Source organism: Heptranchias perlo, chromosome 4, assembly GCF_035084215.1.
Source record: "Heptranchias perlo isolate sHepPer1 chromosome 4, sHepPer1.hap1, whole genome shotgun sequence".
Classification (NCBI taxonomy): domain Eukaryota; kingdom Metazoa; phylum Chordata; class Chondrichthyes; order Hexanchiformes; family Hexanchidae; genus Heptranchias; species Heptranchias perlo.
The window spans coordinates 116,598,470-116,612,224 of NC_090328.1; the positions used below are offsets into that span (position 1 = coordinate 116,598,470).

Genomic DNA, 13,755 nt, shown 5'->3' on the forward strand with positions numbered 1-13,755 from the left:
TCTGAATCTATCCCATTTAGCACGGTGGTAGTGCCACACAACACGTTGGATGGTGTCCTCAGTGCGAAAACGGGACTTCATCTCCACGAGGACTGTGCGGTGGTCACTCCTACCAATACTGTCATGGACAGATGCATCTGTGACAGGTAGATTGGTGAGGACGAGGTCTAGTAGGTTTTTCCCTCATGTTGGTTCACTCACCACCTGCCGCAGGCCCAGTCTGGCAGCTATGTCCTTCAGGACTCGGCCAGCTCGGTCATTCACAACCCTTCAAATAATGAAGCAGTCTGAGCCCGCATGCAGCAAGACCTGGACAACATCCAGGCTTGGGCTCATAAGTGGCAAGTAACATTCGCGCCAGACAATGACCATCTCCAGCAAGCGAGAATCTAACCACCTCCCCTTGACATTCAACGGCATTACCATCGCCGAATCCCCCACCATCAACATCTTGGGGGTCACCATTGACCAGAAACTTAACTGGACCAGCCATATATACTGTGGCTACAGAAGCAGGTCAGAGGCTGGGTATTCTGCGGCGAGTGACTCACCTCCTGACTCCCCAAAGCCTTTCCACCATCTGCAAGGCACAAGTCAGGATTGTGATGGAATACTCTCCACTTGCCTGGAAGAGTGCAGCTCCAACAACACTCGAGAAGCTCGACACCATCCAGGACACAGCAGCCCGCTTGATTGGCACCCCATCCACCACCCTAAACGTTCACTCCCTTCACCACCGGCGCACAGTGGCTGCAGTATGTACCATCCACAGGATGCACTGCAGCAATTCGTCAAGGCTTCTTCGACAGCTCCTCCCAAACCCGCGACCTCTACCACCTAGAAGGACAAGAGCATCAGGCACGTGGGAACACCACCACCTACATGTTCCCCTCCAAGTCACACACCATCCCAACTTGGAAATATATCGTCGCTGGGTCAAAATCCTAGAACTCCCTTCCTAACAGCACTGTGGGAGAACCTTCACCACACGGACTGCAGCGGTTCAAGAAGGCGGTTCACCACCACCTTCTCAAGGGCAATTAAGGATGGGCAATAAATGCCGGCCTCGCCGGCGACGCCACATCCCATGAACGAATAAAAAAAAAAGTAGAGGTGCTCCCGAACCACTCTTGGTGATGGACATTGAAGTCCCCCACCCAGAACACATTCTGTGCCCTTGCTACCCTCAGTACTTCCTCCAAGTGGTGCTCAACATGGAGGAGGATTGATTCATCAGCTGAGGGAGGGCGGTAGATGGTTGATGCCATGAGGCCCGGAATCAATATTGAGGACTCCCAGGGCCACTCCCTCCTGACTGTATATCACTGTACTGCCATCTCTGGTTGGTATGTCCTGCCGGTGGGACAGGACATACCCAGGGATGGTGATGGAAGATTTTGGGACGTTGGCTGAAAGGTATGATTCTGTGAGTATGGCTATGTCAGGCTGTTGCTTGACCAGTCTGTGGGACAGCTCTCCCAATTTTGGCACAAGTCCCCAGATGTTCATGAGGAGGACTTTGCAGGGTTTCCTGGGCTTGGTTTGCCTTTGTCGTGTCCGGTGCCGGGTGGTCCTTCCAGTTTTATTCTTCTTAGGACTTTCTTTAGCGAGATTTTACAACTGAGTTGCTTGCTCAGCCATTTCAGAGGGCAATTAAGAATCAACCACATTGCTGTGGGTCTGGAGTCACATATCGGCCAGACCGGGTAAGGATGGCAGGTTTCTTTCCCTAAAGGGCATTAGTGAACCAGATGAGTTTTTGCGACAATCCGGTAGTCTTATGGCCACCATTACTGGTACTGGTTTTTTTAATTCCAGATTTTATTTAAATAAATATTAATTGAATTTAAATTCCCCAGCTGCCGTGGTGGGATTTGAACTCATGACTTCGGATTTCTAGTCCAGTAACATAACCACTGTGCTACCCTACCCTCTAGATGGTGACTCTTAAGATTTTTTTTATATTTGAAAAACAGCTGTCGTACTTTGCATCATCTTAATATACAGTCGTTCCTTGAGGCATAAAGTTTTACAGGAGCCTAAACTGATCTTCGCAGCCCAGGAGCTCGTCCTGTGTGGCTTGTTTGAAGGAAATGTTCTCGCAATATTCCACAAAGTGTTCAGGATTCTGCTGTGCTCAGGATTACTGGAACAATCGCAAACTCAAAGTGGAGCTGTTTTAAGCAAAAAAAAAAGCTAAGAATTGTGGAAACTAAGCACTATGCTAGTACCTATAAACTCCTGTTACAAATTCGTGTTGCACTAGTTCTTCTGTAGAATATGTATACATATTTTGTTTCAACGTGGCTTAAAAATGAATATTGTAACTTTTTTTTGCAAAATTCAGTCCTCAAACGGTTTATTACATTTACTAGGTCACAGTAACTTCTTTCCGATTTGCAGTGGTAATTCCCTATTGTTTCCATTCGCTCGTGACTCACAATTACACATAGATGTTCGCATTAATTTGGTATTCTGATGCCAAACAGAAATTCCTGATGCTCTGTTTGTTTCTGAAGGCAGCTGGTGCAGTGATACAAAGGATCATCTGTAAGGTTTCAGCGTTCACTACTTGGGGAGAGTAATTAAGTGTAGGGTTTGCAGACTCACCCATTCAATTATAAGATAAAGAAGACTAGTTTAAAACAAAATCTTGTGTGCCCACTTAGATGAAGAGCTTTTCAATTTTTCAAAAAAAAACTAAGGCTTCCTGAAATGAGCAAGTGATGCAATTTTAGTTTTGTGATGGTTTTGAATTAGTCTGCAGATTGGGAAAGGGGTTGTGCAATCCTTGCGTTGGGCATACAAAAGTAGAAGGGCACATTCATCGAAATGGAAAATCCTCAACCAGGTGTGGTTGGTGGGAAGAGATTGGTCTTGGGTGGTGAAGGAAGCCACAGTGATTGTATTACTTTAAAAAGTGTGCAACCAGAGATTTCTCATTGTGTCAAATGCTCCCATCTGGTGTTAATCGAAATCCATTTGTTTGGAATCAGCAAATTTCAGTCAGCAGTAATTTGCAATGGTTGGGCAAAGAAAGTACACATACTGAAGTCATTTCAAGATGGACAATTTGTTTGTTGGTTCAGATGATGGTTAGCTACTATTTAAACTTTTTTGTTGTAGCCTGTTATCACTGTGGAAGTCCTGTTCGCTGTTTTTTTTTAAGTGTATAATTAGTTAGCCTTAATACTGTTAAATTCTCACAGTGAGCAGATGTTAAAGGCTGCTCATAATGACGGTAGTTGAAGCTTGATCTTTTGTTTGAAGAGTTGTTTACTAACCAGGTTTCTGTCCTAATGCGCCTCATTCAAACACACCTGTAACTAAACTCTCCTACGTTCCAACTATATTTTTTTGTGGAAAGGTTAGTTGTTGGTTTGCTATGTTAGCACAAAATTTCTTACCAATATATATCCCACTTATTCCCTTTGATGTTTTTTTTTGAAAAATAGATTGTTTTACACAACTCTAATCTTTTCCCCCTCCAATAGGAAAATATTTAGGCTCTTTTTAAATCTTGTTGATTTAAAAACTACTTTCATTCTTGTCCTTTTGAACCTGCTTAAATACTGTAAGCTCGTTCATGCATTTCCTCCCTGCTACAAACCAATACTGATATTCAACCAGCATCAAATGTGGTTGGTTTATAGAATATGCAGAAATCTTTAGTGCAACATCAGGTGCCAAACCGTACCTCAATAATCTCAAATATATATATTATTGGCAAACTACATTTTTTAATTTTAAAAAATGTAATTTCAGGGAAGGTAACCCGACTAGTTCCACCGTGACTTTGGAAGACAGCGCAATCTGTTTGACGTTGGAGCAAAGTACACTGGAAATAGAAAATGATGACGATTCTGAATTTGACATTCATTTGGTAAGTACCTATGAAGGGGAATGACCTATTCACCAAGAACACTGGCTTCTTTTTACTGCTGCAAATACTCTAATACAATCATATGATTGAATCAAAAATACGATACCTTTGTGCCAACAATTATTAAAGTACTGCTTTATATTTTGTAATTCACACTGATAAATGGCTTGTTTACAAATCCATTCTTCATGGAATTCATCCTTTGGTCAAATGATCTTCATTTACAAAATACTAATTAAGGTAAATGGCATGTACACAGCCAGCAAGCTGTTTATTTTCCTTCCTGTGTTTGAATAATTTAATTATGAAAAGTGAAAAAGATTAATGGATCAATTTGAGATGTATTTTTTTTGTTTTGTTTTATTTCATTGCCAAGTCAACCATTTTGGATCAATGTGGGCAATTAGCAACTCTGTACTTCTGCCGCAGTGCATCCTGACCCTGTTTGCCAGGCAGGTGATAAATGAGAATAAACCACTTTGAAAATACTGGAATACTAATGAAATATTTTGGCTTCATTCAATTTTTGTGAGCAAATATATTAAACACATAGTGTGCAGTGATGGAGAAGTGACTTTTCAGAGTAATGGTGGGGGTGGGGGGTTGAGGGGAGGAAGGGAGGGAAAGAAAGCTATTTACGGTTGTCAAAAGTTTTTAAAACTTCCAGAAATATGAAAAATTCTGGATTAGGTTATAATGTTTTTACAAGAAGCTTGTAATTTGTCCTGGTAATTATACAGCAGGCCTCGCTTTGTTTGATTTTATTTCATTTCATATTGTAAAATGTATGCATTTAGCAGAGGAGTGCCTGTTTTGAAGGCTGTTCAGTTTTAAATGACTTTTGGTTTTCACTGCGTTGCCTTGTAAAATTATTTTTTCTTTAATATATCTCAACAATACACTATAGCATAAAATGTTGAGCATACAACATTCTTAACACAAGTCAAATACCAAGTGAAGATGAGAGAAAAAAGTCAATAGCTTTTCACATTAAAAGAAAATTACGTATGAGTACAAGTAAAGAAAGAAAGAACTTGCATTTATATAGCGCCTTTCACAATCTCAGGCCATCCCAAAGCACGTTAAGTGTAGTCACTGTTGTAATGTAGGAAACATGGCAGCCAATTTGCTCACAGCAAGATCCCACAAACAGCAATGAGGTAATGACCAAATAATCTGTTAGTTATGTTGGTTGAGGGATAAATATTGGCCAGGACACCATGGGAAGAACTCCTGTAGCATGGGATCTTTTCCATCCACCTGAGAAGGCAGACGGGGCCTCGGTTTAATGTCCCATCCAAAAGATGGCAGCACTCTCTCCGTACTGCACTGAAGCGTCGGCCTGGATTATGGGTTCAAGTCTCTGGAGTGGACTTGAACCCACAACCTTCTGACTCGAGGCGAGAGTGCTACCCACTGAGCCACGGCTGACACCTAAAGTACTTGTCATGCATAATACTTCACTTCTTAAATACCAATTTCTGTGCAAATTGTGTTAGTCATTTGTCTGAAACTACTGTTAGAAGTGTGCTGAAAACCACACGTTTATGGGAAAAATATTGCAAATAATTGTGTCTCAGGTTATGGCATAACCATTGGCACTGGAAGTACAAATTCTCTTTCACCATCCATTTGTGCACGTGTGTGTGTGAGAGAGAGTGATTTATAAATGCACAATTCTGTACTCTTTATCCCTGCCCATTGGTCAAAATGGAAGGACAGACTGAACTACGGGCACCTCCAGCACAAGGTCCTGGTGGCGTACCAAGATGCACGTTGGAACAATAAATGAGGAGTAACTTTCTCTAGCCAGTTGTCTCTCCAGATAACCAAAAAAGATCAGAAAGAAAACGTCAGTCAGAATTGGAACTCGAGCTAGATGAGAGTTTTAACGAGAGAGAGCGAGAGAGCTTTCGATCTGGTGCAGGTGAACGGAAACCCAGATTGCTTTTCTCCTAACATCGATCAGACAGGCTTGTTCTTTATTTGTTTATTTCCTCTTGAAAAGTGCTTGGCCCATGTTCAAACTGATCAGACGGACAACCTATATCCCATCTCTGTGGGTACAATTTGTTGGTGTTCCAATGCACCACTGCATCCCCATAGAGAGATGTGATCATGACAAAAATCACATTTGTAAATATGAACAGTGACATCTTGTAGAATTGTTGTCTTTATATTGTCACAGTGGAATCTCGCATGATGTCTGTGTTTGAAGTGGTGCATGCCCACTATAGAAGTGTGCCACATTCAATATTTTCTGTTTTGATGTTTCCTAGAAGTAATGGAAGACATGAAGGAGGGCCCATAAAATGTTTAAGAAACTTTTTCTTTGGTGTGCATGAAAAATCAATGCAATCCTTTTTCACTTTTTCAAAGCAATATGATTCAAAATTGCATGAAGATGTGTACTCTGTAGCCTCTTACCTTTCTTGAAATTCATAGGACAAAATGCTTATGTTGAATGAGTAACTCTTTACATCTCGAGTGATCTGTTTCGACATTAGTCGTACAAGTGCTTAAATTGTGATATACACCAGATTTTATGCTGATATAAGTCACACCTTCATGCATGTTTTTATGTCCTGTAAATATAGGGGAACAGCTTATACATGAATGAGACTCCTGGGATTTTTACTGAAACATCGACCGTAAAGTAGGGGAGCGACTTATATACTTGTGGGAGTTAGAATTTGGATTTTATGGTAATTCGCCAATATCATTTTGCTTTTTATTTGCTGCTTCAGCTTGTGTTTCCATGAGGAACTGAATTTAATTAGGTTTCTTCTCCTTAGTTAGGGCACTGATAATAATGGGCCTTCATTTTTAATTTTATTTTTATCTATTGCCTTTTATATCAATGGTTTTCAAGGTTTTTTTATACCAGGGACCCCCTGCAAATGTTGACAAACTCCTGGGAACAACCTATCCTCACCTGTGAATGATTACTTCAGCAACCGAAAAGAAAACTATGCTATCATTGCAGAAAACCTTTTTTTATTAGTACACAGCGGCAGAACTAACGCGTTAGTAACATCGGCCATCTCTGCCTCAGCTCATCTGCTGAAACCCTCATCCATGCCTTTTGTTATCGCTAGACTCAACTATTCCATTGCATTAGGGTTAGGAGCCGGCCTCCCACCTTACACCCTCTGTAAACTTGAACAGGGTACAGTAGCATAGTGGTTATGTTACTGGACTAATAATCCAAAGGCCTGGACTAAAATCCAGAGTCATGAGTTCAAATCCCGCCACGGCAGCTGGCGAATTTAAATTCAATTAATTAATTTTTTTTAAAATTAAATTAATTAAATAAAATCTGGAATTAAAATACTAGTATCAGTAATGATGGCCATGAAACTACCGGATTGTCGTAAAAACCCATCTGGTTCACTAATGTCCTTTAGGGAAGGAAACCTGCCATCCTTACCCGGTCTGGCCGATATGTGACTCCAGATCCACAGCAATGTGGTTGATTCTTAATTGCCCTCTGAAATGGCCTAGCAAGCCACTCAGTTGTAAAATCTCGCTACGAAAAGTCATAATAAGAATAAAACCGGACGGACCACCCGGCATCGGACCACTAGGCACCGGACACGACAACGGCAAAACACCAAGCCCAGTCGACCCTGCAAGGTCCTCCTTACTAACATCTGGGGACTTGTGCCAAAATTGGGAGAGCTGTCCCACAGACTAGTCAAGCAACAGCCTGACATAGCCATACTCACAGAATCATACCTTTCAGCCAATGTCCCAGACTCTTCCATCACCATCCCTGGGTATGTCCTGTCCCACCGGCAGGACAGACCCACCAGAGGTGGTGGTACAGTGAAATACAGTCAGGAGGGAGTAGCCCTGGGAGTCCTCAACATTGACTCTGGACCCCATGAAATCTCATGGCATCAGGTCAAACATGGGCAAGGAAACCTCCTGCTGATTACCACCTACCGTCCTCCCTCAGCTGATGAATCAGTCCTCCTCCATGTTGAGCACCAATTGGAGGAAGCACTGAGGGTAGCAAGGGCACAAAATGTACTCTGGGTGGGGGACTTCAATGTCCATCACCAAGAGTGGCTCGGTAGCACCACTACTGACCGAGCTGGCCGAGTCCTGAAGGACATAGCTGCTAGACTGGGCCTGCGGCAGGTGGTGAGCGAACCAACACGAGGGGAAAAACTTACTTGACCTCGTTCTCACCAATCTACCTGTCGCAAATGCATCTGTCCATGACAGTATTGGTAGGAGTGACCACCGCACAGTCCTCGTGGAGATGAAGTCCCGTCTTCGCACTGAGGACACCATCCAACGTGTTGTGTGGCACTACCACCGTGCTAAATGGGATAGATTCAGAACAGATCTAGCAGCTCAAAATTGGGCATCCATGAGGCGCTGTGGGCCATCAGCAGCAGCAGAATTGTATTCCAGCACAATCTGTAACCTCATGGCCCGGCATATTCCTCACTCTACCATTACCAACAAGCCAGGGGATCAACCCTGGTTCAATGAGGAGTCTAGAAGAGCATGCCAGGAGCAGCACCAGGCGTACCTAAAAATGAGGTGCCAACCTGGTGAAGCTACAGCTCAGGACTACATGCATGCTAAACAGCGGAAGCAACATGCTATAGACAGAGCTAAGCGATTCCACAACCAACGGATCAGATCAAAGCTCTGCAGTCCTGCCACATCCAGTCGTGAATGGTGGTGGACAATTAAACAACTAACGGGAGAAGGAGGCTCTGCAAACATCCCCATCCTCAATGATGGCGGAGTCCAGCACGTGAGTGCAAAAGACAAGGCTGAAGCGTTTGCAACCATCTTCAGCCAGAAGTGCCGAGTGGATGATCCATCTCTGCCTCCTCCCGATATCCCCACTATCACAGAAGCCAGTCTTCGGCCAATTCGATTCACTCCACGTGATATCAAGAAATGGCTGAGTGCACTGGATACAGCAAAGGCTATGGGGCCCGACAACATCCCAGCTGTAGTGCTGAAGACTTGTGCTCCAGAACTAGCTGCGCCTCTAACCAAGCTGTTCCAGTACAGCTACAACACTGGCATCTACCCGACAATGTGGAAAATTGCCCAGGTATGTCCTGTCCACAAAAAGCAGGACAAATCCAATCCAGCTAATTACCGCCCCATCAGTCTACTCTCAATCATCAGCAAAGTGATGGAAGGTGTCATCGACAGTGCTATCAAGCGGCACTTACTCACCAATAACCTGCTCACCGATGCTCAGTTTGGGTTCCGCCAGGACCACTCGGCTCCAGACCTCATTACAGCGTTGGTCCAAACATGGACAAAAGAGCTGAATTCCAGAGGTGAGGTGAGAGTGACTGCCCTTGACATCAAGGCAGCATTTGACCGAGTGTGGCACCAAGGAGCCCTAGTAAAATTGAAGTCAATGGGAATCAGGGGGAAAACTCTCCAGTGGCTGGAGTCATACCTAGCACAAAGGAAGATGGCGGTCTGTTGGAGGCCAATCGTCTCAGCCCCAGGGCATTGCTGCAGGAGTTCCTCAGGGTAGTGTCCTAGGCCCAACCATCTTCAGCTGCTTCATCAATGACTTTCCCTCCATCATAAGGTCAGAAATGGGGATGTTCGCTGATGACTGCACAGTGTTCAGTTCCATTCGCAACCCCTCAAATAATGAAGCAGTCCGAGCTCGCATGCAGCAAGACCTGGACAACATCCAGGCTTGGGCTCATAAGTGGCAAGTAACATTCGCGCCAGATAAGTGCCAGGCAATGACCATCTCCAACAAGAGACAGTCTAACCACCTCCCCCTGACATTCAACGGCATTACTATCACCGAATCCCCCACCATCAACATCCTGGGGGTCACCATTGACCAGAAACTGAACTGGACCAGCCATATAAATACTGTGGCTACGAGAGCAGGTCAGAGGCTGGGTATTCTGCAGCGAGTGACTCACCTTCTGACTCCCCAAAGCCTTTCCACCATCTACAAGGCACAAGTCAGGAGTGTGATGGAATACTCTCCACTTGCTTGGATGAGTGCAGCTCCAACAACACTCAAGAAACTCGACACCATCCAAGATAAAGCAGCCCGCTTGATTGGCACCCCATCCACCACACTAAACATTCACTCCCTTCACCACCGGCGCACTGTGGCTGCAGTGTGTGCCATCCCCAGGATGCACTGCAGCAACTCGCCAAGGCTTCTTCGACAGCACCTCCCAAACCCGCGACCTCTACCACCTAGAAGGACAAGAGCAGCAGGCACATGGGAACAACACCACCTGCACGTTCCCCTCCAAGTCACACACCATCCCGACTTGGAAATATATCGCCGTTCCTTCATCGTCGCTGGGTCAAAATCCTGGAACTCCCTTCCTAACAGCACTGTGGGAGAACCGTCACCACACGGACTGCAGCGGTTCAAGAAGGCGGCTCACCACTACCTTCTCGAGGGCAATTAGGGATGGGCAATAAATGCTGGCCTCGCCAGCGACGCCCACATCCCGTGAACGAATTTAAAAAAAACTCTGTTGCCCATATCCTAACTCTCACCAAGTCCCGTTCACCTATCACCCCTGTGTTCGCTGACCTGCAACACCTTGATTTCAAAATTCTCATCCTTGTTTTCAAATCCCTCCATAGCCTCGCCCCTCCCTATCTCCAGCCCTACAATCCGCTGTGATCTCTGCACTCCTCCAATTCTGGTCTCTTGTGCATCCCTAATTTTCTTCTCTCTGCCATTGGTGGCTGTCCCTTCAGGTGCCTGGGCCCTAAGCTCTGGAATTCCCTCCCTAAACTTCTCTGACTCTCTACCTCTCTGTCCTCCTTTAATACGCTCCTTAAAAGCCATCTCTTTGACCAAGCCTTGCCCTAATATCATTTTATGTGGCTTGCTGTCAAATTTTGTTTGATAACCACTCCTGTGACGTGCCTTGGAACGTTTTATTACATTAAAGACACTATATAAATGCAAGTTGTTGTTAGTAAATCAACAAACACAGAAATATGACAAAAGACTGACCCTTGTGGGTCTCTGAGGATCCAGGGACTTGAGTTTGAATACCTATGACAGTGAATAAGGAGATATAAATTGCATGCTCAAACAATGCAAAGTTCAAATTGTTCAGATGCTTGTGATTTTTATTTGGTGGGAAAGGCCAGTTTAGAAACATTACTTCCTTACTGTAATAGCAGGATATACAACTGCTGATAAACTATTATCTGTTGCTGTAAACAGTCATCCTGAAATTGCATTGTGGGATACTAACATACAAAGCTTAATGTATTCATCTGAAAATCCACTCTCTATTTTAAATGGGTTAATGCCTTGGCTAAAATGTAAGAGAGGAGTTGCAGGCACAATACGTTGAGCTAGAACTTGCTGGAAAAATAACTGTGTGTTAACGACGCACACTGTTAATGAGCAAATCAGCCAGCAAGTTCAGGGGATGAAGAGATACGCCGTGAGTTGTGAATCTCCAAGATTTGCTGCTCGATTTGCTGGTTGATTTACACCGCTCCGACCATTTGCTTCTCACAAACGGCATCTCGCCCTCAACCTCCCCGTTATTTTTAAGAGCTTGCTGGATTTGCACATTAATTGCCTTTTAAACTCACTGCAGAAAGTTAAGTTTGGTAATTAACTAAGTACCTTTTTAATGATGTGATAATTGTTAACGACTGTCAATCAACCTCTCTGGCCCAGAAAATGAACAATTAAAAGTGTAGTGTCTCATTCCATCAGGTAGTAAATTGTTGGAGATTTTTAAAATGTCAGATTTTACTTTTCCTGATTTTTACTTTTCCTTTCTATCTCTTTATCTCTTTCTTAATCCAATCTTTTTCCCCCTCTTTATTTTTCTTTCTGTACCTGATTTGACCCTAATTCACACTCTTTCCTTCTCTGGCGTTCCTGTTTCTTTCTCAATCTTTTAAATTTCCTTGATTAAGGAGATAGACTGTTGGTCCCGTCATTCACTAAGGTCCCAGATGTCCTTTGCCCTCGCCGCGCCCGTTATCAGCTCGCACTTCCAGCAAGTTACAGAGCAAAGAATTTTGAGCTGAAGGGTGGAGGAAAAAGTCTAACTGGACATGTCGCAAGATGCCTCACTCCAGCAAGATCTGGCCCATTGTGTTTGTACACTAGTATCCCACAGTATAATTTCAGAACCGATGTTTTTATATGGTGACATTCTAAAATAAGCAAAGATCAACAGATTTAAGAGATACAGCAGTTAGTGCACAACTTTGTACTGAGCATTTTGAATTCTGCCATGACCAAGTAAAGTTGGACACACTTGAGACCTGAAACAGTTTTCAGTCCTAGTCAGTAAAGACATTTAGCCTTCCTTTCTGAATCTTACACCTTTTGGAAATAAGGCCACCGCTTCATTGATCATTCCCTTTCACCTGTAGCTGGTTTACATTCCCACATTGTAGTCTACCTCCCAACTCGACTGCTGTATGAGGTCCAGTTGAACAAATCTACAAAAGGAAAAAAAAAATGCATGCATAAGTATTATGTGTATGCTTGTGTGCAGCGAGGACTGGGTAGGTAAAGCAGAAAATGACGGCTACGATTTTCCAACCTGCCTCCTCCAAAGCCACCCTGGTATAAGTGGGATAATATTCTAAGTCAGTGCAAATTGTACCAAATCCTACCTATAGCCACACTAAGCTAGATGCAATAATGCCCCATTTTGCAAGTTCTCTTTAGGTGCTTTTTCAGATGGCGGTTCCCCTGTTATGAGCTGCAGAAATATGGGTGTACAAATCTGCTGTATGATTTAAGGATTTCTGCTGCAGCAAGGTAAACTCGGGGAGCCCTGCATATTTACACTCTCAATCAAGTCTCCATTGGAGCTTAGCATCCAAATGTCAACCGAAGGGCAAATCACACAACGGCTCCTCTCCTGAGACGAGAATTGTTTTTTAAGATAAATAAGTGCCTTTAAATGACTTATGGTGGACTGATTGGGCAGTTGTGTTTATGGGGGCAATTTATAGGTGTGCATGCAACAGGAAAGTAATTTCCTTGTTATTTGAGTAATATTTCAGTGTTTGCCTATAGGGAGTGCCTGTAGAAAGTAAAAACTCAGTTAAAATGTTCAACTTTGACCATGCTGATCTGGTAAATAAAGTGATCTTTTAGCACCTATTGTTAAGGATTCCTTCCAGAAACATGTTTTTCTTCCAATTGATATGCTTAAAAAAAAAGGAACTTGCATTTATATAGCACCTTTCACGACCTCAGAGCGCCCCAAAGAGCTTTACAGCCAATAAAGTACTTTTGAAGTGTAGCCACTGTGTTGTAATGAAGGAAACGCAGCAGCTAATGTTGCGCACAGCAAGATCCCACAAATAGCAATGCGATAATGATCAGATAATCTGTGATGTTGGTTGAGGGAGAAATATTGGCCAGGACACCAGGGAGAACTCCTGCTTTTCTTCAAAATAATGCCATGGGATCTTTTATGTCCATCCGAGAGGGCAGACGGGGCCTCGGTTTAACGTTTCATCCAAAAGACGGCACCTCCGAAAGTGCAGCACTCCCTCAGTATTGGCACTGGGAGTTTCAGCCTGGATTTTGTGCTGAAGTCTCTGGAGTGGAACTTGAATGCACAACCTATTATTTTTGTTTTCCTCCCTGACTACTAATCTTTCTGTTCACTGTAACAGAAAGAGAAGTGATATAGGAGGAAAACCAAATTAGATTTGTGATTTCACAACTGCTGTTTCAAGAGGGCAAAGTAAATTAAAATTCCAACCCACAACACCCATAAAATGAACACTGAAAGTGGTCTTTGTTCAATTTACTGCATTACATGTTGCAACAATATGAAATGCTCTGATGTTTTGGGCTAGAAGTTACAAGTGTCTGAGCACTTTGA

At 43.5% G+C, this 13,755-nt stretch overlaps 1 protein-coding gene and 1 long non-coding RNA gene across 9 annotated transcripts in view; one reads left to right on the forward strand and one right to left on the reverse strand.

The window, feature by feature from the left end:
* Positions 1-13,755, forward strand: part of pip5k1ba (phosphatidylinositol-4-phosphate 5-kinase, type I, beta a) — a 157,722-nt gene that overhangs the window by 136,469 nt on the left and 7,498 nt on the right. For 6 of the 8 annotated variants that reach the window (XM_067983509.1, XM_067983512.1, XM_067983514.1 and 3 more), the window contains exons 14-15: positions 3,766-3,883; positions 6,481-6,588. The exons of 1 other annotated variant lie outside the window; for it this stretch is intronic. In XM_067983509.1, the coding sequence (XP_067839610.1) occupies positions 3,766-3,883; positions 6,481-6,543 (181 nt within the window). In that variant the 3' untranslated portion in view covers positions 6,544-6,588. The remainder of the gene's footprint in view (positions 1-3,765; positions 3,884-6,480; positions 6,589-13,755) is intronic. One more of the 8 variants, XM_067983515.1, reaches the window with a different exon arrangement.
* The window catches only part of LOC137321213 (uncharacterized), a 79,718-nt gene continuing 76,879 nt past the window's right edge, over positions 10,917-13,755 (reverse strand). The window contains exon 3 of the long non-coding RNA XR_010962740.1: positions 10,917-12,349. This is a non-coding gene — a long non-coding RNA (uncharacterized lncRNA). The remainder of the gene's footprint in view (positions 12,350-13,755) is intronic.